Genomic DNA, 27876 nt, shown 5'->3' with positions numbered 1-27876 from the left:
ATAATGAAATTGATGAAATCCCTATGCCTAAGTGTGTCAAAACTTGTGTTCACACTTGCATCAACTGTTCAGGGTTCAACCACTGTGGTGATATGCTATGCTACACACAGCTCTACTATGCAAAAGAATTATTCTTGAGCAAAGAATGCAGAGATATTTTAATGTTTATTTCACATTTTAATATCACAGATGAATTGCACTTATCATTTAGAATAATCCATAAATAAATTACATTAAAATACATACTCTTAGTTTCCACAAAACAAGCAATTGAAAAGACTATGTAATGAAATAAATCGCTAATGACTGGATTAATTATAAAACTCCAAAATAGATGTCAAAAAACTTAAAAATACAAGTCTTTTTCACGTTCTGAAATGTATCCAGTTTGAAAAGTTGCATATGATGTGCTGTAATGTTCTGCTGTTTCTGAAATTGCCATTAAACTGCACAAGTTTGGCAGAAACAAGAAAGAAGTAGTCTCTACAGCTGATATCAAAGCAAAAACAAAATTTTGGAGTCCTACCATTAAACCTTACAAAACAAGACTTCGGAGACACCAACTTGCTCACATTGCCTTTATTTTTAAAGAAAAATACAAAACAAGTACAGACTAAACAAAAACAATTCTACCATGAGGTAACTTGACTAAATATGTAACAAATCTGCATTTTACTTCACAATTAGTTTGTTTTGACTTCCAAAAAATTCAGGCATATTGACTGCAGTATACACTTATTTTCATTTTTTAGGTATCTGCTTTAAACTGCAAAATATATATACTGGTAATTCAATGGACAAAACTCTTAACAGATACTCCTTCAGCTAGTTGAAATAAAACTTGTGACAATACATCTCAAATCTTTACTTCCTATTATAAAGATCAAATGCATCATGGGTTACAAGTAACATAACTAAATTATCTTAAGTACATGTACATTGTATGAATATATATACATGAGGAAAAAAACAAACCATGTAGGACTTGACTAGTGTCATTGTATTACAGCTCATACAATAATGATGTTCAGTGGATGGAGTTGGTCTGCCCTTGATTAAATGACTCATTCTTTAAACTTTTCATTAGACACTGATTTAAATACCTTTGGAATGATAAAAAGTTTAAATCTCCTAGTCAATTGTCCAATTTTAAGTACCAAAGGCTGTTTATTAGGCGATTACCATTTAATCAAGGTAGGACAATCTCTAGCACAAGAACAGCAGCATTTCTGGGCTTTAAATACCAAAACTGCTAACCTTCTTGCCCAGAAAAGGTCCTAGTAACTAATATGTAGATAAACATGGTCCAGCCTGAACCTCTGTAAAAAGTCAACAATGAGATTACACAACAAAGTGAAAGTAATAGAAATCATCTATCTTTTTTCCTTCCTCGTCTAGTTGTGGGTGATGGTGTATTTCCAGAGGCTCCTAAGATAACTTTGCCATCATGTATTTCTTCCTGTGAAACTTCAGTTGTATTTGATAATTTTTGTTGGGCCTCCAGGTAGAACATCACATCCCGTAACTGTTCCCTTAACTCGTTGATTTCCTGAATAAAAAGCAAGGAAATATTTTATTCATGCAAACCAATATCTCTACAATGTTTGGAATTAGAATCATGACAACATTTTGCCATCAATATTTCTACAATACTATCAAAATATAAATATTTGCAATTCTGATCATTATAATACCACTAGACTCATAAATTGAAAAGATAAGATTAAGCACCTTCCCAATACAAACAGATGTATTTGTTTTAATCATAGACTGAAACATTCATTAATGAAAAGACTAGTAAGAAGATCGGACATAAACAATCCTTATAATTAGCCTTTCACAGGAGAAAATGGTATGGACAATGTAAAGTGCATACAATGAAAATGTTTGGGGGATAGAGTTGGTTTTTCCTTTATTTTGAAATGATAACCATCTGATGAACTTCCTTAGGAGATAGAAACTTTCTATTAGACAAAGATGAACTATATTTAAACCACTGGAATATGATAGCAAATTTAAATCTCCTCAAATGTCCGGCTGGCTATCTAATGAAGTTCATCAGGTAATTATCTTATACGGGACAGACCATCTCTATCCCCTGAACATCATCATTGTATGTGCTGTTACAAGGAAATACCAACTCTATCCCATGAACATCATCATTGCAAGCACTGTAACCAAACCTGCTCTTTGGTATGTGTGAGATCTTTGACTTGGGATTCTAAGTTCTGAACTTTCTTCTGCCACACTTGCTGGTTCTCAAGTAAACATTTATTCATCTGTTTTTCTTCTTGTAAATCTGACAGGACCTTAGATAATCTACTGTGAAGCTACAATATGACATCAAAACAAGATATAGACAAAAAACATTTGATTTTTCATGATTGGAATACACCAAAAATAATAAACATAAAACTGACAATTCTTGCCTGAGTGCCCTTATACATGTACATTAGTTATAGCTCAAAAGCGATCCATAAATTGTTTCTAGATTAGTTGTCGAAGTATGAAAAATAAACAAGCAAACTTTTTGAATCAGTTCAATGAAGATAAAATCATTTTTTGAATTAATTTGCTCTGCATAAGACTGATTTTATAATTAAAACTCTGATAAAAAATTAAGAAATAAATCATGGAAGCTCCAATTTATTATTATTTTACCATGGGCTGACCATTTATATTGCATTGTTTTACCCCGAGGGAGAATGAGTTTACATGATTTATTTCAATTCCAATAGAATTTCTATTATATAATTTAAAAGTGTATTTACATCATGGAACACCAAGGACAAATATGTTTTATTATTTGGTAAATGTGTGTGATGTATGGTGCACCTTGTTTCATATTTTTCTTTTCATTAAATATCATAACTTCAATACCAAATGCTTTTACAGACAAAATTATACTGACATTCCATTATTTAAAAAATAAAAAGAATGAATTATTGTCAGAGTTTATCTTTTTAAAGCAATGTTGTATCCTGTCATTCAATGTGGATCATGTGTTTTTGAAATTGTATATCTTGCCCAGATTCAAGACTCCTACATCAAGTAAAATAGTTACCGGTAACTTAAGGAAAAAGAATTGTATTCCCTTGACAGAATGGCTATTGCTTTAGGTAATTATTTGGACAATGGGCAAGAATTAGATGTTCCAACATACATGGACTCAAATTACTGTAGAATTAATTCAACAAGTACTACCTACAGAAGTTCACCTGGTGATTGTCATTTAAACAAAGGCCCATGATCATCATCATTGTTTGCGCTGTAAACCCAATTTCAATTACTAAACACACCCTGAATTTCTGGTATCAAGTAGACAAGAATCAAACTCACATGATTACATTTTTTCTCCATTAAGTGTTTTTCTTTATCTGTCTCATTTAATTTTAAATGAACTGCTTCATTGGACTCGATTTCTTTCAGTAATCTCCGGTCTAACTCCTGTACCTTCAAAATGAAGAGTTGATACTAGATATTTCAAAAAATGAAGGCAGACCCTTATTAGTACATTTTGCTATGTTTTAAAATCTAGTGCAATTAGAGGAGTTTGATATGCATGGTACAGCTTAAATATCATGATAAATTTATCATAGTTAAAGGTAAGGGAGTAACCATTTTATTTTTATGAGGGAGGCTAGGATCAAATTTTCTATTCTCCCTACTTTTTCTTTGGCCAAAAGTGATGAAAATATTTCATATTATAAACTAAAAATATTACTGCATTAACTGCAGTGGTGAATCCAGAAGGGGCTCGGGGGTTGGCATCCCCATTTTTATTGGAAAATTTGTCATTTTCATGTGTAAAATTGACAAAAATGGCAAAATAATGTCCAAGCACCCCCTTTTTCCAAGGAACCCTGGCAAACACCCCTCCTTTTTCAAAATATCTGGATCCATCCCTGAATAGACCCTGCCTTTTAAATTTTTCCTCATGGCCTGTCCTGGCTTTTTTTCTTGAAAATTTCAAGCCCACCTTTTTATTTCAAATTTGATCCTAACCTCCCCCCACAAAATAAAAATCACAAGGTAATTCTTTTAGTTAGCAATTTAACTAGGAATACTGTGAGCAAACTCATAAAAAGAATACTGAAAATAATTATCTCCATTCAGGCATATCTACATATCACACATACCCTGGTATTCTTTCTATTTTATTAATATCTGTTAACAACTATGGAGGAATTACTCCCTGGAGGTGATTCCTATACACCAACCTAAAACTGTGTTAAATTCAATTCTTCAATCTTACCTTTTCGCTTCCCTTTTCTTCAATCTGATTCATCTTCTCCTCAAAATAAAGTCTCTGAGATTCAAGTTGACTTGTAAGCAGATATGTATACTGGAATGTAGAGTAGTCAATGATTACTAATTAGAGGATTATTAATAAGAACTGCAGGAGAATGCCAAAATTTAACAAATATGCCGAACTTGTTCCATGCACAAGTTAAATCTCTAAGCATTCCCAACACTAGCAATTATATTTTGGTTATTCATGTTATGAAATTGATTATCCTATTTATAATATAAATTCTTTCAATAATCAATTGTTATTTTCAAATATTTTCAAAAATTTTTTGATTGGCAGATTGATATTCATTAGTGACGTCAAATAAAGTTAACATCAAAAGAGAAAAGTGTAGTTATATTTTGGGGGAAGAAAGTCCTAGAGTAAAATAACATGATTCATTTTTTCTTTTAATGAAGTCACCCAGGCATAGTGTCTCAACAGACCAACATGATACTTTTCAGTCTGGCTTAACTTTCAAGTACATGTGTGTTGATCTAAATGACTGATAAGATTCTAATATGGAATTTAATGCTGTAGGTATCATCTCTATTCCATCAACTTTCTTACTTCCAAGGCTAGAGAGTCCACCTTCTCCTCTTGAACCCTTCTCCCTCCCTCGTCTACTTCCACCAGTTTGCCATCTCCCTTACTCTGAACCAGACGATGAACGTAATTATCTCCAGCGTAGTCCCACACTCTATTGTTCCCTAACTGCATGGCGTATGTGTGCTGAGTGTCCAGAAAATGACTGAAATGTATCATAGTATCAACAGGCATTAAGGCACAGAATTTGAACTTAACATTAAGAAAGTCCTTTCAGCATTTTTTCAGTTACAGCTTTGCTCTAGACCATACATGTATTTGGACTTGACACTTGGAACAGCACTTAGTATATGTTAATAAACTATATTTAAAATAACCAAACCCTAATAATACACTACTGTAGTTGTGTACATGTATGTAGGGGTAACCAAGGGAACCACAATTCTAGCAAAAATCAAAAGAATGTAATCCAGCGACAAAGACCAGACATCGAAGAGTAATCAGGGGAACCAAGGTTATAGCGATAATCAAAAGAATGTAATCCAGGGACAAAGAGCAGACATGTAAGAGCAATCAGGGGAACCAAGGTTATAGCAGTAATCAAAAGAATGTAATCCAGGGACAAAGACCAGACATGGAAGAGTAGCCAAGGGAACCACAATTCTAGCAGAAATCAAAAGAATTTAATCCAGGGACAAAGACCAGACATGGAAGAGTAACCACGGGAACCACAATTCTAGCAGAAATCAAAAGAATGTAATCCAGGGACAAAGACCAGACATATAAAACAGACAAACACAACAAAGAACATAAATTAACTAAAATCATACATACAAAGTAACAAAAGCAAATGAGCAACGCAGACTCCACTAAAAACTGGGAGCATGGACCAGGTGCACCAGTAGTAATGCAGTAATGCAGACAGCATTATCTTGATAAAAAGACTACCTAAGAGACAGTGACACCTAAACTATTGTGTTACCGGTGATTTCAATGAAGAATCTTAAGCGGGCATTACCACATGGAAATACCTGCTTGACATCTTAATGCGCATTGGTGAATACCATATGTCAACATTTCAACCAAAAAGAATTGCTCATTCTTCTCTGATATGAAACCATCCATACATACCTATGTGCATGTTGTCCATAATATCTCCCACAACCAACATTTCCACAAATTAAACATATCCATAAACTCTGAAAATATATATACAGTAATACATTACTGGAAGCAAGTACCGATTTACAAACATTAAAACATACAAAACACTTGTTAATTGGTTCTGGATGATGATAATTTCTTCTATTGTTGTCTGAGTAGAAAATCTTATTCTGTATTCTTGTTTTTGCAGTAAATGTACACCAAATTCAATTGACAAAACTAAGTAATGCCTGAATAAATACCACACTTAATTTTCCAAATATTTAACAGTAATTTCTTGCTGTTTCATGTTGTTATACAAATGGGTGATAAATTTGAATCACCTTGTCCATCTGTTCTTCACTCTGTCAATACAAATTTAATCACAACTACCTCAACTCACAATGGATGGATTGATTTCAAATTTGATATATGGCTTTATATAGATAGGGCAAATTTTAGGCTTCCTCCAAAATTAAATTCCTGTTTTTTTGTCTTTTCACTTTTTACCTATTTCTAAGTCCCTTTAAAAGGTTGCCTCAAGTAGTTTTCATTCTTTGTATGAGTTGTCTCTCTTTTTCTATTAAAAACTCATTAAAGAAAAGCAGTAAATTAAATTTCAAATCCAAATTTTGCTACACAAGATGAAGTGATGGACTGCAAGGAAGAAAATTACTTACAAGGTAAATTGTATGTGCCATCACAATGAAGTTGCAGATCAAATTTCAAATCAATTTGATAATTAGTACCTGAGATAATTGCAACAGAAGTCAGAGGGATGGAAAGACAGAAAGACAATGTGATTCCAATATCCTGCTCACATATAAGTGTAGGTATAAATAAGATCTACCTCTTGTGATCCACATGTCATACATCTATTATCTGCTACTTCTTCAGGTGTCTGTAGAAACCTACACACTGGACAGCTTCAATAGAAAATAATAAAAAAATTCCACAAATTCCATTTAATATTGAAAATGGAACTATGTGTGATCAACAACATTGGTATTTAAAATAATCCCACATTTTTTTACTTATTTTAAGTTCAAAGTACCAAGGTGTTTTTGAATGAAAATGTTATCATGTTGCTGATAAGGAGAAAATGTGCTTTTTCAGACTATTTAGTCTGAACTAAATTTCATGTTCAAATAAGTGATGCTGTCTTTGATGAAATGACAGGCATGAATATGGAATATGAAGACAAACCCTTCTTTTACTCAAGAAAGTCTAAAACAAATTAAGACTGGTTGTAGATGGCCACATACAAAAATGTAGTGGTGACAGAGGGACCAGTCAAAAACATACCCTGTCTTCATTTTGTGGGTTTATCAAATATCAAAGAAAAACAATTTTTAAAAAGTGCAAATTTTAAAGGACCAAGTTGTTATAAGCAGCAGATAAATAAACAACAGGATATCTGACCTTGTATCACCCCACTGTGCCAGACATTTCATATGGAAGGCATGGTTACATAGAATTGTCAGAATACCATCCACAGATTCATCCTAAGAAAAAAATCAGACATTAAATAATGTAAACCTATTAATTCTCATCTAAGCATCAAAGTAACTTAGATTTATTTCATTCTGTTTCAAATGAAAGCTAAATAGGCTTTGGTGAAATTGAATGTTGCAAACATTGCTGACTTCAAGAGTAATGTCCCTTTTCCAAGGTCTACCTCCTTAACTGCCATTCAATAGCTGCATTAGAATAAAGACAAGTGCTTTTGTACATGAATGTGTGTCATCAATCTAGATTAGATGGTTTCAAAATGATGTAAACCCAGTTAACTCAATTTGAAATAATAAAATTTCCCACTGACATCTCCAAATCTTTGCATACAGGAATCAAAAAGCTAGATGGACCTCAGTTATGTTTTGATCAAAGGAAAAATAGGAGGTTAATTATTGGAAAGATTGAATATCCAATATGATCATGAGTGCTGAAGAAACACCAGATTTATAGTGAGAGTAGAACTGGTTCCACACAAAAAAATCTTTTCAGCGTTCTTGGCACAAGTGATTATATTTTGGTTATTCAAAATTATATTATTATATTATTATTTTTATAACCAATTGATATTCCTATCTATTATATAAATTTTTTCCATAATTCATTGCTACTTTCAATATAAATTCTAAGTATTGTGATTGGTTGATTGACATTTTGTTGTGACATTTTGGTGGGAGAAAGTATAGAATTTTTTTTCATAATGTGAATCATGGAAATTAATAAAACAGGGAGTACTCAATAATTCACTGCTATCTATATACTAAAAAGGCTTTAATAGGTTGATTAAGATTGTTCTTTATGCCAAGTAATAACTTTTTTATAACAAAACAAAGCCTTACCATTCTCTCTAAACACACAGGACAGTTGGGTAACTCTGTAAGTCCAGGGACAGGCAAGCTGGCATTCTGAAAGTACAGTGACAAGTTTGATGATACCAGTTGTAACCTTTATCTTTTGTCTAAAGAATACAGCATTTTTTTTTCTAATTTAGATCAAAGAAAATTATAGATGCATTGTAGACACACTTTTTACAAATCATGTAACTGACTATTTAGCAATACTCATATACTGAAGCTATTCCCAATTTCACAAAAATAGAGCATAATTATGCAATATATTCAAATCCAGTGGACCACATGATTAGTTTTGTAACTTATGATGATTTTTCAGTTATTCCCTCCTCCTGAATATTATTTCATAAACATATTTCTAATGCAAACCTCAGATTCTTTAAGTATTTCCATCCTGGCTACATAGGTCAACAAACAAATATCTGGCTCTATTGAGTTATAGGGAACATTGTTGTAAGCACTGAAAAATTCATCTGCAAGTTTCTGAAAGAAAAAATCCTCTTACTACCCAAATTTCCTGTTGATGTGTGAATTCTGTGTGATCATACCTACTGCTGTAAAGGAAGTATTTTTGCAGTGTATTTATCTTCCAAGTTTTTAGGCAGACAAAAATGCATGAGACATAGTTATCATGAAAGACTACAACAAAGTAACGGTATTTTCCTGTTACCGTTTTATTGTCACAATAAATTGCTTTTCTGTTTTTTTTGTTAATACAAATTGGGCTCAAATAAAATACTGTATGTTTAACCTTGGCTAAGAATGAAATAAGACGTTTTGAGGTATGGACAAAAAGTCAACATCATGTCTTTCACTAATATTATATTGTAGTTTTGAGAGAATCTCAGTGTAAATACATACAAATAACATTATTTAGCAGATATAAAATTTTGCAGTAAAAAAAAAAATCTGAACTTGATAAAAATTGTACATGCTCCCCACAGTAATGTGTGTCGATAATCATGTAAATTCTAATCCTTTGTACAAAGAACTGATATCATGTGTTTCATATTCTTTATATAAATAAAACAAATTTATTCACTTAAAATTAACATATTTAATCACATCAGGAATAAAAATATAAAAACAAGAAAAGCTATTGATCCTTATATTTAGATTTTGACATGAGAACAAAAAAATTATCTTTTATAATGATGGGGAATTATGAAAATTACTACTAAGGTGTAGCGGCATTAAGCTATGAATATTGCCTAAACTACCAACTTGGTAGTAATAACATGAAAGTTGTTCATATTATATAAGTATAAGGAAAAACAATAATTTCTGGCATTATTTCATAGTAATGACGTTATCATGGTGCCATAATTTTACGTCATTTAGCAAAAACTGCTAAGAATTGTTAATTTTGTTGTTTTTCGCACATATTTACATCCAGAAAACTATGTCCACACCCAAGAAACAACTTTATATTTTCACATATGTTAAACTATGTAATAATGAATGCTTTCACTAGGTATGAAGTTGTTTCATATGTGCAGACACCATTTCTTTGCCAAAGACATGACCAGAAAGTGACCAGAAAGTGACCAGTAAGTACAAAATTTGACAGAATATCAGAATATTGGTAAACATAAAGCAATTTTTCTGTCTTTTAAATGCAAGAATTATCAGAAGTCCACTTATGATGGATGCAAGTCTCCAAATTTACAATTAAATTGTTCAACACTTCATGATTAATTTTCAATTAAATTTTAGGCAAATAAGTCCCTTTATCACCACTTCTCCTTTCTGTAAAGTGTGAAATTTATGTTGGAGCTCGATTTTGGCTTTTTTAGCTGGAAGACCAGTTGTGTGAAAATTAACCTTTCATGAATATTTTCTTTGAACAACGTTATAACGCAATTTGACCAACTATCGCACTATAGAAATCAACTAGATAAGTAGATCATCTTTCTAAATAAATGTTGGAACTGGTCAATAGTTTCTACATTTCAAAATAAACAGCAGTACCAAAGCCCGTGGAGATTGTTCCCCCTTTTTGGCACGTAAAGTGCCGTAACTTGGAAAATGTATGCAAAATTTACGGGAGCTTCTTTCCAACAAAACATTCCACAAAAACAAAATTAATGCCTTTTTTGAGAATTGTACATGTGAAAGAAAAAAACAGTGGTATAATGTAAAAAAAATGTACTACACTCAAAAACTTTTTTATCAAGGTGGTTTAGAGGTGGGTTATCTGGAAAAAATTAATGTTGAATGAATTTTAATCTTTTATGCTTTCAGGGAGAATCCCCTGAACACCCCTGACAACAGATAAAAAAAAAGACAGATACAGTCAGCTCTGTCTAAAGTGACCATCCTAGGGAGAGCAAAATCATGGTCACAAAAGATAGGTGGTCTTTATATACAGGTTAATTTTACATACAATGCATTTAATAGTGATATTGTATTCCAACTTTTAAGACTGGGGGATGTTGAATATAGTTGGTAGCTAAGACAGGTTGGACTGCATATGTAATGTTTATACCTTACCTGGGTCCTGAACTTGACAAGGACCATATACTGATTTGGGGTGCTGTCTCTAACTATTCTTAGGTATTCAATCCCTTCACTAAAAAAATTATAATTTTGTTACAAGAATGGCATTAATGAGGGAATAAATTTATTATATGATTTGAAGGTTATGAGGTTATAAAAATTCAGGGTAACCAGCCATAAACTTTTACAGAAAGTGTTTGGTTTGGTGTGAAATGTATTTGTTTTATAAATTTACATTTAAACACTGAAACACAGCAAATTGAATACAATACACAGCAAAAATTGTCACGTGAGAATCGTATGTAGAGCAAGAATAATCAAGGGAACCAAGGTTACAGCGGTAATCAAAATAATGTAATCCAGGGACAAAGACCAGACATACACAAAGAAGAACATACAGTAACAAAAATCATACATACAAAGTAACAAAAGCAAATGAGCAACTCAAGAGTCTACTAAAAACTGGGAGCATGGACCAGGTGCACCAGTAGGGTAAGCATCCTCTGCTTTTCTAGAAACACCCGCCGAGTTGCTCGTAAAAAGTCAAGTCCGGGGTAGACAAACGAGGAAAGAAAAACTATGACACTTTGAATAAATCAGTTTTCATAGCGCAGATGGATACACCATAACGATCCACGAGTTCATGATGACGACCATAAAACTTCTGTAGTGATGACTTCAATCTTGTAGCAACATAACACAGGCACTTGTTTCTGTCTATGTGGGGGAATTACTATCAAACAGGGGTCGATTGATAGTCAACCCCTGTTTAATAGTATTTCCCCCACACCGACAGAAACAAGTGCCTGTGCAACATAACCCTGTTCCAGAAGCCTATTTATTAGAATTCTAGCATGATACAAAAAGTCTTGGTATTTTCAGCACGCTCTGGCATAATGTATGAGTTGTGATATGAACACTCCATACGCAGGTGCAAAAGGGATGTTGCCACAGATGAAAGGAAAGTTGATATATGATTATCTTATGTTTCAGTTTACATATAATTTTCACATGATTTTAATTTGATAATTATGCTTTTCATCAACATATGATTATTGTGGGTTTGCAAGACAATACCTACATGTACAAATGAGAATCATATACTAATCATATGATTATCATGTGTAATTTATCATATGATTATAATCTGATTAAAGAATGATTTCCATATGATCTGAATCAATTTACATATGATAATCATGTGATGCACTTTTGGCCATGTGTAACAGAAAAAAAGGAGTATTGGAGAATACTGTAAACCAACTTTTTTTCGTGACTACTTTCTTTCGGCATTTGCTTTCGTTGGCTAATTTTGTGAGGATTTATTTTCACGTTTTTAATAAAATAATTGCTTGAACATATAAAGATAGTGTCTTAGTATGCTTTTTTGTGACTATTTATTTTAGCAATAATTCTATGTCCCGGAAAGTCACACAAATATATCGCTACAAAAATTAGTTGGTTTACAGTAATAGGAGTATTGTTAACATACTGTACAGCTGCTGTGAAGTTAAGTAGGTCGTGAATGGTATAGGCAGCTGGAACAGCCAACATACAGATCAGTTCACTTCTCTGAACATCGGTCTTAAGTGAAGTCGTCTGACTGCAAACAAAAAAAGAAAAACAAACCTATATTTAATTAAGTTTTAAAACACTTTTTCTTCCACACTCAGTGATTTAAGTTTCATTGACTTTCCAATGAACAATTTTCCTCCATTTTATATTTTCCAAATAAAAAGATACATGTAGAAACCAGGTCTTGATTTCATTTTTTCCCCAATGTAGATCAGATTTAAACAGGCTGATATTAATAATCTTAGATTTTGGGTCTATTAGAGAGGAGAAATAATTATAAGACAAGCCAACCTATGGAAAAACCATTTACAAAGAATTTGTTCCAATTGGAGATAACATCGTTTTATCAAATGTTTGTGTTTGTTCTTGCATGAATATTAAGTGTAATTATTTGTAATTATCAAGTAAAAAGGGAAAAATCAGAAATATTCATGTCAAAAACCTATCAATCAGAAATTATCATATCACTCAAAAATGATTTCTCTAATAGAAAAGACCACTATTTGATATCTACATCATTGGATTTGTTCAGAAATTTTACAATAGAATGTTAAAAAAATGAGTTATCTGCCCTTGACATGTTCATTTCGGTGAAATCATAACTCAACTTACCAAAATGATATGGAAAATCTCGTCTTTTTTTCCTTTATTCTGATGTTGCAAATAATCAAGTTACACTTTCAAAAGGTGTTTTTTTCTTACCTTGTTCCACCCACTGCCCAATTCTTACAGAGACTGACACTTAATTCGCCAAAATAGTGTTTTGGCAAATATCCGTGAAATTCCATCTAATCCACACTTTTATTGCTACGAACCATTCACCTAAGTTTAAGGAAATCTGTAGAAAAATGAGGGGCTATTCAGGCAACATGCTATGACACAATGACAGAAGCACTGACAGATCGACAGATGGGTCAAAAACATAATGTCCCAAAAAAATCCCAGACATAAAAGCAAAAAATATCCCACAAAGTCACAATTAAGTGTAATGGAGATGCTATTTCTTCTGCTTCCCTAAATTCAGCCATTATTTTTTCAATTTACGGTACCTGTAAAATCCACTACATTCATAACAAAAATCAGAATGAAAGTTTTAATTAATGCAAAAAACATGTTTAGTGCAATTTCCCAATAAAACATCTCATAAGTACAGTGTTTAGTTTCAGCTTTAATCTAAAAATGACAAGTATAATTTTTTAAAATTCAACAAGAAATTACTCATTCACCCCAAATCAGTTTATGCTTATGACAACATATCAATATTACCTACGTACATGAAATTTACACTTGTCAGATTAACATAAAGTTAGAAGTATGCTAAATTCTAGAAGCACCATATGGGAATAATTTTGAATTATATATGTCTTACCTTGTTTAGCGAGTTATCATTTGTTACATTTGTCACAATTGTATGTCTTCAACTCCCCTTGTCAGAACACAAGGAAAATGAGAGGAATGAATGTTTTCTTGGTTGTGTTTTTGTACTTGGGATACTTAATTGTGACTGAAGGTAAACCAATTCCAGAAGCTACACTACAGGAAATACCTGCAGAAGTGTCAGAAACAACAGTGTCAACAACTACAAAAGCACAAACTTCAGAAACAACAACTGGGTCAACAACTGCAGAAATAGTAACCGAATTAATAACTACAGAAGCACCAACTTCAGAAACAACAACTGAGTCAACTACAGAAGCACTAACTTCAGAAACAACTACTGATTCAACAACTACAGAAGCACTAACTTCAGAAACAACTACTGATTCAACAACTACAGAAGCACTAACTTCAGAAACAACTACTGAGTCAACAACTTTGGAAACAACTACTGTGTTGACAACTACAGAAGCACCAACTTCAGAAACAACTACTGAGGCAACAACTACAGAAGCATTAACTTCAGAAACAACTACTGAGTCAACTACAGAAGCACTAACTTCAGAAACAACTACTGAGTCAACAACTACAGAAACACAAACTTCAGAAACAACAACTGAGTCAACTACAGAAGCACTAACTTCAGAAACAACTACTGAGTCAACAAGTACAGAAGCACCAACTTCAGAAACAACTACTGATTCAACAACTACAGAAACACTAACTTCAGAAACGACTACTGAGTCCACAACTACAGAAGCACTAACTTCAGAAACAACAACTGAGTCAACAACAGAAGCACCAACTACAGAAACAACTAGTAAGTCAACTACAAAAGAGTCAACAACTTTGGAAACAACAACTGAGTTGACAACTACAGAAGCACAAACTTTAGAAACAACAACTGAGTCAACTACAGAAGCACTAACTTCAGAAACAACTACTGAGTCAACAACTACAGAAGCACTAACTTCAGAAACAACTACTGAGTCCACAACTACAGAAGCACCAACTTCGGAAACAACTACTGATTCAACAACTACAGAAACACTAACTTCAGAAACAACAACTGAGTCAACTACAGAAGCACTAACTTCAGAAACAACTACTGAGTCAACAACTACAGAAGCACAAACTTCAGAAACAACAACTGAGTCAACTACAGAAGCACCAACTTCAGAAACAACTACTGAGTCAACTACAGAAGCACTAACTTCAGAAACAACTACTGAGACAACAACTACAGAAGCACTAACTTCAGAAACAACTACTGAGTCCATAACTACAGAAGCACCAACTTCGGAAACAACGACTGAGTCGAATATTTCAGAAACACCATCACAAGCTGTAGAACCAGGTACTAGTAATTGTTAATGTTTACTGTATTTTTTTCTTTCCAGAAGGTTTTTTATTTGAATTGGACAAATTTGATTAATGATGGAAAATTTTTTTTTTTTGTAAAACTTTGTGAGCTTATTGAACTTTGAAAACCACGAAAATTTGCATCGAATAGCACACAAATAATAATACTTTCAATGATTTCATTAGATATTTGAAGATTTTGTTGTTCTATTATAAACTACTGACACTGATACTCCTGATTCCCCTTCGCAAAACCATATAGGAAATCCCAAAAGTCATTGAGATAAAAAAAAAAACAACATAACAGGAGATGCATAATGGCATCATGCTGTATAGACTTTGCAGATAAGAACCAAAGATATACAGTTAGACCAACAAACAAACAGACTGACAACAAGATCATTCTATACCTACCGTTTTGCAAGGGGTGTATGAATTAAAATCTCTAGCCAGATCTGTTGTCACGAATCAACAACATAGGGATGTATAAAAAACCTGTCCATCAGTAGAGTCAAGACTGTGTTAACCAAGACTTATCCAATATAGCACTGGATTTGATATTCTCCCTAGTGCTATATATGAAAATGGGCTGGTTGTACCATTGACAAAAGTAGTTTATGGAATGCTTGCCACATTAAAAATTTAACATGATCATTTACTTGATTTGAAAGTTAGAGGAGGTAACATAAGTATTTATTTCCACTCTAAATTCTTACCCAAAATCACTTCTTCATACAGTCAGGCCCATCAATGTTAACCTTAGTTTATGTTTCCAACCTTATTTATTTAAGTTTTTTTTATTTTATATAAATTTTATACTACAGTAAGAATTATTATAAGAATGTATCATAGAAATCTTCTTCTTTTAATTGTAGAAACTGATAAAGTGTTCCAAGCTCCAACAATTGAAGAACTTCCCCAAATCAGTTTTGAAGGCCAACGAAAAAATATTGAAAATGAAGCTGTCAATACCCATAATACTGATGAAGAAAATACTGATTTGTCCAAACTAGAAATTGCTGATCCAATCAAAGAAGAAAATGATGCTGATGAAGCTGATGCAGCTCCTGAAGTTATTGCTGATGCTGCCAATGAAGAGGGATCCAAAAGCAATCAAGATGTTGCCAATGGTGATAAAGGTGATGATGCAAAAGTAGATCAAAGTGATGATGCCAAAGTACAAGGTGATAATGCCAAAGGTGATCAAGGTGATAATGCCAAAGGTGATCAAGGTGATGATGCCAAAGTACAAGGTGATAATGCCAATGGTGATCAAGGTGACCCTGCCAATGGTGATCAAGGTGATGATGCCAAAGTAGATCAAGGTGATGATGCCAAGGGTGGACAAGGTGATGATGCCAAGGGTGGACAAGATGATGCTGCCAAGGGTGGACAAGATGATGCTGCCAATGGAGATCAAGGTGATAATGCAAAAGTAGATAAAGGTGATGATACCAAGGGTGATCAAGGTAATGATGCCAAAATACAAGGTGATGATGCCAAGAGTGCACAAGGTGATGCTGTCAATGGTGATCAAGGTGATGATGCCAATGGTGATCTAAGTGATGCTGCCAATGGTGATCAAGGTGATGATGACAAAGTAGATCAAGGTGATAAGGCCAATGGTGATCAAGGTGATGATGCCAAAATACAAGGTAATGATGCCAAAGTAGATCAAGGTGATGATGCCAAGGGTGATCAAGGTAATGATGCCAAAGGACAAGGTGATGATGCCAATGGTGATCAAGGTAATGATGCCAAAGTACAAGGGGTTGATGCCAATGGTGATCAAGGTGATGATGCCAAAGTAGATCAAGGTGATGATACCAAGGGTGATCAAGGTAATGATGCCAAAATACAAGGTGATGATGCCAATGGTGATCAAGGTGATAAGGCCAATGGTGATCAAGGTGATGATGCCAAAATACAAGGTAATGATGCCAAAGTAGATCAAGGTGATGATGCCAAAGGTGATCAAGGTAATGATGCCAAAGAACAAGGTGATGATGCCAATGGTGATCAAGGTAATGATGCCAAAGTACAAGGGGTTGATGCCAATGGTGATCAAGGTGATGATGCCAAAGTTGATGGAAATGATGTCAACAATATTCACCTAAGAGCTGAGCCTATGGACAGATCTAGAGGTCAACAAGAATAAAAACAGAAAACAATCTAATTCTTAAACATTAACTTGAATTGTTTAATGGCCTTGAATATGAGTTTCCCCAACCAATCTCAAATATTCTAATGCACCAACTATTTTTACCCTGAGGGGGCCTGGGATTTAATGTCAAATAAGAAATGTTTTATCGCACAAGTGCATATTTTTTGTTTATACTTCAGCATCAGCCTAAATCAATATTTATATTTGAAAATCTGGCTGTTTAGTTATGGGGAAAATATATAGAAGCATTATTTTATTTTTCAATGGAAGAGAACAAAAAAAATTTTCTATAAAATTTTGGAAGATTGTTTTTTTTCAAAAGAAACCAGGCCAAATCTACCCCCTCCAATCACTGACAGAATGGTTGGTGCCTATAACCTTTGAGCTTAACCATTCTTGTACCCAGTGTGTGAGACTTGTTAGAGTAGTCAAGAACATTAGAACCCTATAGGCATAATTAGACATTGCTCCTAATAGGACTCATACCCTGGCAGCCTGTATATTTGGGGACCCAAGTGGACGTATAAGTCATATTGTACACGATTTTTGGGGTAGATAGACTACACACTTTTGACACACAACATGCTGCCATTTCTAAAACACCCAACTCAAAACAGTAATCATTACTATTTTTTTGTTAACAACACATATAACAGATATGACTAATTCCTAACACTCCATTACGTTTCACAACAATCCAGCAAGTCCTTAAAGGGGAGTTTGTGGACAATGCATTAGACCAAGTTTTGCTGAAATATGTTCCAATGGTCATCATTTCTACAATTTTGTTCAAACACAACTTCCTGACAATATGCACATCTTCATATGGTAATCTAACATCCCAATAAGTTTCATAACAATGCTGCAAGTTGTTAAGGAGGAGTTTTGAACAAAGCATGAGATCAAGTTTGCTGAAAAATGCCTAAGTTCAACAGCCATCAATTCTACAGTTTTTCCTGACAGTATGCACACATCCATGTGTATTATATTACATCCCACAAAGATTCATAACAATGTTCCAAGCTGCTTAGAAAATAGTTCAGACAGACAGAATGAAACCTATATACCCCCTAAACTTCATTTGCTAAGGGTGGTGGTATAAAAAGATTGTGGGGTGGATGATTTTTTTGCAAGGACAATATTTTATTTTATATTTCATCAGCAGGGAAATCAATATTTTTTATTGAAAAATCAACCTTATTAAATAACGGAGAGAATACAGAATCATTTTAAAATTGTTTTCAATGAATAATTAAACAAAAGGCTCCCAGGAGCCTGAATCGCTCACCTGTTGAATTTTTCCTTTCAAGGGCAATATATTTAACAAGAAGTTGTCCAACAATTTTGACTCAAGAAGACTTTGGTAGGACTTATCATAAGGATCATTTCAGTACAGTCGAACCTCGATGTGTTGAACTCGGATTAGTTGAAATCTCTGATAACTCGAACTAATTACAAAGTCCCAGCAAAACTCCTCTTACTCCAATACAATTTTACCACGGATGAATCAAAACCTTGGATAACTCGAGGTAATCAATCAGTCCCTTCGATAGGACTTCGATGTTAATTAACCCTGATGTCTCGGAGACAACTAATTAGTTGGAAAACTGTTTGCTTAATTACAAACCATGATTGAAGTGTGTTTTAACAACAATTAACATGGCTTTTTAAATTAATTTGTTTACACTCTTTATGGTTTGATTTGAGTATTTAATTAATTTAAAATTGCACGTGTTGTTAAAAGAAACGAATTTTATTAATAACACGTGGGAATTTACACTAACAGTGATATCGGATATTTTGATATTTTGAAAAATTTTATAAAAAATACAGATGAATTGTAATAGTATCTGACTATTTAATGAAATATCAAACAGACGATAGTCAGAGTATTTCAATGACTACATTCGTTTCGCTAGTGAATTTGAAATTTTATTGTAATATTGTACAGCACATGGTTTGATGTTACTCCTGATTGTGAATCAAACAAAGCTGCATGTTATGAACTATGACGTTTTTGATATAGAAAAAATTAAAAGGAAATTTCACTAAAACACTTGGTGTTGTTCAGTATTTCAAACATGATATACAACATACAAAAAATATCTTCCGATATGAAATGCATCACAGCACAACAAATGATGTAACTACAGAAAACAATCATGGACCAAACTACTAGTATTTGCAGTTTATCCTAGACCTCGGATTACTCGAACCTAAGATAACTCAAACTTTTTTGCATGGTCCCTTAGACTTCGACTTAATGAGGTTCGACTGTAACTGAAAGTTTCTTTCTATTATATATATCTATTTCAAGATATTGGCTGAAAACTGTAAAAAAAAAACCCTTAGTTTTCCCCTTTCAAGGACAAGAACTCTTAAAAGGAGTCGTCTGACAACTTTTATCCTAGAAGACTTTTGTAGTCTTAATAATAAGGATCATTTCAGCTATTGAAAGAATTTGGCTAACCCAACGGTTTTGAAGAAATATAAAAAAAAAAACTACTGTCTTACCCCTATGTTCTATTTTAGTAACAGCAGCCATGTCTTTCGACAGATAAAAATATCCCCACATCAGTTCTATGCAGGATACTCCTAGAAACATTCTTACCAAGTTTGGTTCCAATTGGTCAAGTTGTGTCAGAGGAGAGGATTTTTGAAAGAAATACAGTAACATTAAAAATAGCAAAAAAGGTTGAAAAAGAGCAATAACTCCAACATTTTGTATTTTCTCCATAAGGACAGTCACTTTTTGTTACTTCCTGGACATGACTTATTTTTTCATTGGTATATAGGGGAATCTTAAAGGAAATTAAGATAGTACATGTAATAACTGTAGAGCTTGAACCTATTTATGGAGCTCGCTATCAAATGCACACAATTACACCTTCTTATTCAAACATCTCTATAACTACAATCACTTATCAATAGCATTCATGATAACAAAATGTAACTCTCAAACAACAAATTGCTTGCTGCATACCAATACACAAGGTCATTTGTTATTGAACAAACTTTAGATTACTAACACCATCAATGGAAAACTGTTGAGTGTCAGTCCCTGTAAGAATCAGGCAGTGGGTGAAACATGGTATGAAAAAAAACACCATTTTGAAAGTTAAATTTGACTATTTGCACCATCAGAATCAAGGAAATAAGACAAAATTTTCCATTTCATGCTGGACAACTAAATTACAATTTCATTGAAATGCACAGAAGATGAACTCTTCAAGGATAGATAACTCTGTCAAAAACCTCATTTTTCTAAGATTCTATTGAAAAATTTCTGAGCAAAGCCAGTGATGCAGAGATCAAATAATATTCTTTTCAAATAGAGAAAGTATCCTTGAGTGATATTATATTGTCAGATCAGTGAGGTTTTTGACATGCATGTTTCTGATCGGTGGGTTTGACATGCATGTTTCCGATTGGTGGGGTTTTGACATACATGTTTCTGATTGGTGGGGTTTTGACATGCATGTTTCTGATTGGTGGGATTGACATGCATGTTTCTGATCGGTGGGTTTTGACATGCATGTTTCTGATTGGTGGGTTAATGACATGCATGTTACTGATCGGTGGGTTTGACATGCATGTTTCTGATTGGTGGGTTTTTGACATGCATGTTTCTGATCGGTGGGTTTGACATACATGTTTCTGACTGGTGGGTTTTTGACTTGCATGTTTCTGATTGGTAGGTTTTTGACATGCATGTTTCTGATTGGTGGGTTTGACATGCATGTTTCTGATTGGTGGGGTTTTGACATGCATGTTTCTGATCGGTGGAGTTTTGACATGCATGTCTCTGATTGGTGGGGTTTTGACATGCATGTTTCTGATTGGTGGGTTTGACATGCATGTCTCTGATCGGTGGGGTTTTGACATGGATGTTTCTGATCGGTGGGGTTTTGACATGCATGTTTCTGATTTATGGGATTTTGACATGCATGTTTCTGATTGGTGGAGTGTTGACATGCATGTTTCTGATTGGTGGGGTTTTGACATGCATGTTTCTGATTGGTGGGTTTATGACATGCATATTTCTGATCGGTGGGTTCATGACATGCATGTTTCTGATCGGTGGGTTCATAACATGCATGTCTGATTGGTGGGTTTGACATGCATGTTTCTGATTGGTGGGTTTTACATGCATGTTTCTGATTGGTGGGTTTTTGACATGCATGTTTCTGATTGGAGGGTTTATGACATGCATGTTTCTGATCAGTGGGTTTGACATGCATATTTCTGACTAGTGGGTTTGACATGCATGTTTCTGATTGTTGGGTTTTTGACATGGATGTTTCTGATTGGTGGGGTTTTGGCATGGATGTTTCTGATTGGTGGGGTTTTTGACATGGATGTTTCTGATCGGTGGGGTTTTGGCATGGATGTTTCTGATTGGTGGGTGTGACATACATGGTTCTGATTGGTGGGGTTTTGACATGCATGTTTCTGATTGGTGGGGTTTTGACATGCATGTTTCAGAACGGTGGGGTTTCTGATCAGTGGGGTTTTGACATGCATATTTCTGATTGGTGGGTTTATGACATGCATGTTTCTGATTGGTGGGTTTAAAATACATGTTTCTGATTGGTGGGTTTTGACATGCATGTTTCTGACTTGTGGGTTTGACATACATGTTTCTGATTGGTGGGGTTTTGACATGCATGTTTCTGATTGGTGGGTTTTTGACATGCATGTTTCTGATTGGTGGGTTTGACATGCATGTTTCTGATTGGTGGGTTTGACATGCATGTTTCTGATTGGTGGGGTTTTGACATGCATGTTTCTGATCGGTGGGTTTGACATGCATGTTTTTGATTGGTGGGTTTGACATGCATGTTTCTGATTGGTGGGGTTTTGACATGCATGTTTCTGATTGGTGGGGTTTTGACATGCATGTTCCTGATTGGTGGATTTTACATGCATGTTTCTGATTTTTCCAATTATGCCAGATTCTTACAGGTACGAGTACACAATTCATATCGTAGTGCGTTTCAACAGACCCATATAAAAAAAATTCCACTGCTTCAAACGCAATAAAACTTCACAAATATGAAAACATGTATAAAAACAAAAATTTCAATAAGAGTGCCACAAAAATTCACCATCATCCACTCTTTTGACAGTGTAATTTGAATATTTGTACCATCAGAATCAAAAATTAAGACAAGATTTTCCATATCATTTTGGTAAATTGAGTTATAATGTCATTAAAATGCACTGTAAATGACCATTTCAAGAAATTTCAATTTCAACATTCCAGAAAACATTTAAGGTTTAATATACATTTTAATTTATGTAAAGGGACTGTTAAAAGTGTCTGGTTTAGAAAGGTTTTTGGATTATTCATTTAAGAATTGGCTATGATAAAAATTTCGTCTATTGAAAAATAATATAAATTTTCCATGTGCATATTGTTTATTGCACGATTTTAAAACCATTTTTTTACCTTTAAACATGAGAAAAGTAGCTCTGAATTTAACTGAATAAAGGTGTGTCAATATTTTTTTTTATCCATTGAGATATACCAAAATTATTTTAACCAATCAGATTACAGTATTTATCTCAAATTAATTTATTTCCTTTTATAGAGGTTTCATTGTATACATTAAATGATAAAGTTGTTTAAAGTGCCCTTCCTACAGAAAGCAGTTTTGAAATCAGACAAGTAATTTTAATGTCAGTCTTTCATAATGTAAGCTAATTTTCTATTGGAAAAAGGAAGTCATTTTTTTTAATTAATTTGATAACTAAATCTTAATTTTATTTGCAGCAATGAATTATGATTGAATATTGTTTAGCAGAATAATTGCCTGACCCATATTTACTATTTTTGAAAGAGATATTGAATGGTATAAAAGGAATTACATATGAACTATATTTTGTGTATTGCTCAGAAATAGTAGGGAAGCTTCTTTCGTGGAATGAGTGCCATAATATATTTTAATCACCTAACTGCAGTAACTGAAGATTTGATTTTTAATGCTATAGAATGCATATATTAACACTACAAACACTGATATCCCTTTATATATTTAATTGACAGAAACCACGAAAATTAGTAACCTGAATATTCATACGGTTTCAGCAGTGTCAGACAGAAGTACAAAACAAAATAAAGAAATTTAAAATTTTACACAGATAATCTGGTGTATATATCCTACAACTTACTTCTCCTTGTAAAGATGAAGAATACCCCTTGTCTTCTCTACCATAGGATTTCCCGAATAAAAATGAATAGTTTGTGGTGTCTTTAATGGAGGGGTGTGGCTCTTTGGTCTTGTACTCTGTCCACTCCCTGGTCTATGATCATCAGTGGATGGACCTGGAGATTTGTAGTCTCTTACTGGTTTAAAATCATCTTGCTTTTCCTCTGAAGATTTCATTTCAGTCCTGGTTTCAAAATTCACTGCAAAACAGTATAAGTAAACTATTAATATTTACATGCACACATAATCATGTTGGGGAGGAATAATCATTCAATGACTGCAACATTTAAATACTGATATAAAATACCAGACTAGTCTATAACATATAGTTAAATCTATACTTAACGGTAACAAGAGGGTTCAAGAAAAGTGTCACTCTCACATGTCTCACATACATGTACATGTATGCCTTAAGAGTGTGATAAAAAAGGGCCCCAAACATGATTACTCACTGCTGAGCCACCTGAACCACACAAAATGTGGATCGTTAGTAAAGGGTATTGAGGTCATCAACCCTATCAAGTTTACCTGTGGTTTCAGAATTGTTGATCTTTGAAAACTGGCCAATCAGAAGCTTAAATGGTGGCCATCTTGTTAAATCAAACGTAACTAAAAGTGGACCTTTTGTAGAGGCTCTTGCATACATGTACACCATTTCTGACACACTTGGTTAAATTGATTAAGAGGTTTTCATGGAATTGAGGAAAATGTGAAAAGTTTACTGAGGACAGACGACGAACACAGATGACGGAGGCAAAGTTATGGCATAAGCTCATGGGAACCTCAGGTCCAGGTGAGCTAAACAAAAGGCTCCCAGAAGCCTGAATCTCTCACCTCAGTGAACTGGTTAAATTTTGCCTTTCAAGGGCAATGAATTTAACAAGGAGTTGTCCAATCATTTTGACTCAAGAAGATTTTGGTTGGATTTATTATAAGGATCATTTCAGCAACTGAAAGTTTCTTCCTTTCCATCATAGTTTTCAAGATATTGGCTGAAAACTTAAAAAAAAAAGTCATTTTTCATCTTTCAAGGACAATAACTCTTAGAAGGAGTTGTCTGACAACTTCTACTGGAAATGGAGAGAAGGGGTAGGGTCGGGCAATTTAGTCTACTCTGGTGGAGTGCAAAGGTTCCTACTCCTAATACCATAGAAGGAACTTGGCATCTTTTCCAACATGTCCCTTGGCCAGGGTTCTGAGCACTATTAAGTCGCCTTCTACAACAAGCTTAGCACTGCTGCAGGCCTATTCTTTTAACACCCAGACCCGCAAGGGGTGCCATCACTTGGTGTCAGTCGGTGCCATTGCCTTGAAGCAAAAGCAGAATGTATAACAAAAGAATACATCTGGCAAAAAATTCAAAACATTTACTGCAATGTCATGTTTGTTAATGAAAATATGAGTTTTGAAAGTATATTATGTTTTGATATTTATATTCAATTTAAAGTGAAGGACCACTTTTGCGTTAAGTTAGGATCTTATGAAAAATCATACCCACATAAACAAAAATATACAACTTTTAATGCAAAATGCACTCTTGTAAAATGCACAAGGCTATGCAAAATTCAAAATCTTTGAAATATACATGGATAGCCATCTTGCAGAACTCTTCTATCTGAAGAAAGATCATAAGCAGACCATTGATTTTTACCGATAGCTTCTGATTAGCTCATGATGTCACTATGTCGGTTTGGTACTGATACAAGTACTTCATATAATATGTAAACAAAGAATATTCTGTAAATATTTCTATGATCCAGTTTTTCTAATCACCAAAACATGCAGTCTGGTCAAGCTTATAATTGCACAAATGATAAGAGAAATATTCAAAAAAATTTTATGACCGGCAACACAAACACTCTTCTGATGTTGCCATTGTACATTTTCCTCAGACAATAGTCTTTTAGCTGCAAATCCAGTTGTTGGTCAATGTTGTCTAACATTTGCTTACAAGCTGTGCCTCTACCTCTTCTTTTATTTTTTTTGGTTTGAAATTATAGGGATAATGTATCAAATTTGCACTTTCTTCGGATATCGTTATCAATTGCCTGTTTACTTTCACTTTACAAACCAACTTCATGACATCACAGCTCAAGTGATCCTGGTAGCACCCATAGGCAAGGGAAATTCAAATTTTCTTATTATAAATCGTGATTTATTAGTTAGAGAAGGAAAAAAATTTTCACATTTAACAGATTAGTTTCAATATTTATGACTTCCACGATAACAAAATCTTCTCCTTTAAAGTTTTTCATAATATTGGAGTGCAATATTACATGTAGTAATGAAGGATAAAATAGACTAAAAAAAAATATTGGAATTACTGAGAATTTCAACATCTCTTTGCAAGGGGAAAAGTAGAAACCAATAAATACCAGAGAAATAAGACTCAATTGAGACGTCACTATATTTTCTCTCCCCTCTACAGATTAGATCAACTTCAGCAGGAGATTTCTCTTCACTAGAACTTGGCCCTGTTTTCAGGATTGAGGCATATGAAGCCTTTTCTTCTGTGCACTGCACCAAATCTTTAGGTGCTAAAAAGATAAAATGTATAAAAGTATTGTGGGCAGCCAAATCATATAATGCATGTACATGTAGCTTTGGCGACTGAATCCCAAAATTTACACCTATTTATGTTGGATGAGTGAATAAGATTATAATATGGGAGTGACGCTAGCTATAAAATGTATAAAAATGTGTCTAAAAATTCATCATTCTGACCATTCAAGAAAGTTTTGTCAAACCAAAATGCTACATCTTGATCTATTGAAGCTTCAAAATTAGGGTGCATTGATGCATTACAATTTTTTTGGTTATGATCTGGAAATTGATACCAGGCCCATAATTACGATTATGATCTGATCACTCATTTAGCTTAACCGATAGTCAAAAACCAAGTAATGACCGCTCCAATTTTGTTTCTCAATCACAAACCAATTTATCTGTTGTTTTAAACACTTTAGATTTGCTTACAGTGTAATGGATAAAGGCTAGTCAGACCCATGGACATGCTTATGTGTCATTTTTTTCCTAATTTGTAGAACTGTAAATGAAATAACACAAACAAGACATGTCTGTAAAAACTGCAATATGAACCAGACCGTCAGCCACGAATTGTGATATGTATCAGATCATGGCAGAGTGGAATCGTTACACTGCTACTCAAAATAGTAAAAAATTCCATGTAAGCAAAAGATTTCAAAGACATGTATTATCTGATTGAAGCTACAAATGTATTTGGACATTTTCAATAAAGCTCTATCTACTTGAAGTGGTCATTATTAACCCTGCATTTTCATGCTGAATCTGAAACTGTTTGAGTGACAAAATTCTTAATATCTGGTATGTCCTTTGCTAGCTCCCACTGATGAAAATACAATATAGCAAATAATTTTCATGGGGTGCTAATTTTGGTATATTTTAGTAGTCTATATTGTGCATCTATCTAGGTTACATACCACTAATTTGACCAATGAGATTTAAGAAGTATGCAGAAATAGTCCTTTTCAGGTGTTAGTGTACTTGTGTCATGTTGCTGTGGAAAAATTACACATAAGTGATTTGATTTCTCTTTAATTGCAGCCAAATATCGGCTGGAGACTTTTCCAAAACATGTTGAAAAATATCTTTCCCAAAGGAAGAAAAATTCCCAATTGTCAGGCATATTTTTTTTTAAAACCAGTTTAAGAAGTCAGTGATATGTTTCTCAAGACTTGATTTCTCATTCAGGTGCTTAGTTCACTTCTAGGTAATATTATTTTCTTTATTTCTACATAAAATGGTCACTGTAGTCTTAACTTACTTATTAAATATTTTTTAGTTCTACATGGAGACCCCCTTTTTGTGAGACGATGTGGAATTCCTATTCTATTTTTAGCTTATTGTCTTCTAGGTGCCAGTGTCGCACTGCAAGGTAGCAAACCCCACATGATATTTGCAGGGCTATTATATTAGACTAATCAGTGTAAACATGCAGCTTTTAGGTGATGTATAGTCCTTGGATTAAACTTGAGGTAGAAGCTCAAACACAAATTGAACTTAGTGAAATTAGCATTGTAGCTATGGGAAAAGACAACAGTAGTTGTTAGCTTCTATGTCTATGATAAGGAAAATCTATTTTTTTTATAATCAAAATATCATACTAAATCCAACCTATATAAGAGAACGATTTGGGAATATCATTATTTTTCTCGATTTCTAGTCGAAGAGTTACGAGAGAAATTGACTCAGACATGAAAAATTCATCGAAATAACAATCGTAACTTCAGATTAAGTTTCCAGGATTTCTGATTTTTCTAAGACGAGCAAATTTATCTCCAACGGAGAAGAGTTTTTAAAAAT

At 33.7% G+C, this 27876-nt stretch overlaps 1 protein-coding gene across 2 annotated transcripts; it reads right to left on the bottom strand.

Annotated features, from left to right (window-relative positions):
- Positions 1 to 146: 146 nt before the first annotated feature.
- LOC148606518 (BRCA1-associated protein-like) lies at positions 147 to 27876 on the bottom strand. Of its 2 annotated transcripts, none has more exons than XM_088545386.1 (15): positions 27688 to 27876; positions 25908 to 26069; positions 23495 to 23732; positions 12335 to 12445; positions 10837 to 10915; positions 8713 to 8826; positions 8332 to 8397; positions 7403 to 7485; positions 6831 to 6906; positions 5969 to 6036; positions 4862 to 5042; positions 4256 to 4345; positions 3340 to 3453; positions 2184 to 2330; positions 147 to 1549 (listed from the first exon to the last, which is right to left on the bottom strand). In XM_088545386.1, the coding sequence occupies exons 1-15, from the start codon at positions 27767 to 27769 to the stop codon at positions 1370 to 1372; spliced, it is 1791 nt and encodes a 596-aa protein (XP_088401512.1). In that variant the 5' UTR covers positions 27770 to 27876; the 3' UTR covers positions 147 to 1369. The 2 variants fall into 2 exon arrangements, with proteins under 2 accessions (XP_088401512.1, XP_088401511.1); XM_088545385.1 differs by lacking the exon at positions 27688 to 27876 and adding an exon at positions 26251 to 26449 and having other exon boundaries at positions 25908 to 26123.

Source organism: Perna viridis, chromosome 9 (genome assembly GCF_037379345.1).
Source record: "Perna viridis isolate PV_CMFRI_1.1 ecotype Kerala chromosome 9, ASM3737934v1, whole genome shotgun sequence".
NCBI lineage: Eukaryota > Metazoa > Mollusca > Bivalvia > Mytilida > Mytilidae > Perna > Perna viridis.
The sequence above is the reverse complement of the archived record's forward strand: the minus strand, read 5'-3'. Positions and strand labels throughout refer to the sequence as shown.

Excerpts from the sequence above, each read along its gene's own strand:
- LOC148606518 (XM_088545385.1), bottom strand. The coding sequence starts at position 26,326 with ATGCACCCTAATTTTGAAGCTTCAATAGATCAAGATGTAGCATTTTGG. Across the intron at positions 7,486-8,331 it reads CTGTGTGTTTAGAGAGAATG|GATGAATCTGTGGATGGTAT; the intron begins GTAAGGCTTTGT and ends TTTTTTTCTTAG. Across the intron at positions 6,037-6,830 it reads TGACATGTGGATCACAAGAG|AGTTTATGGATATGTTTAAT; the intron begins GTAGATCTTATT and ends ATATATTTTCAG.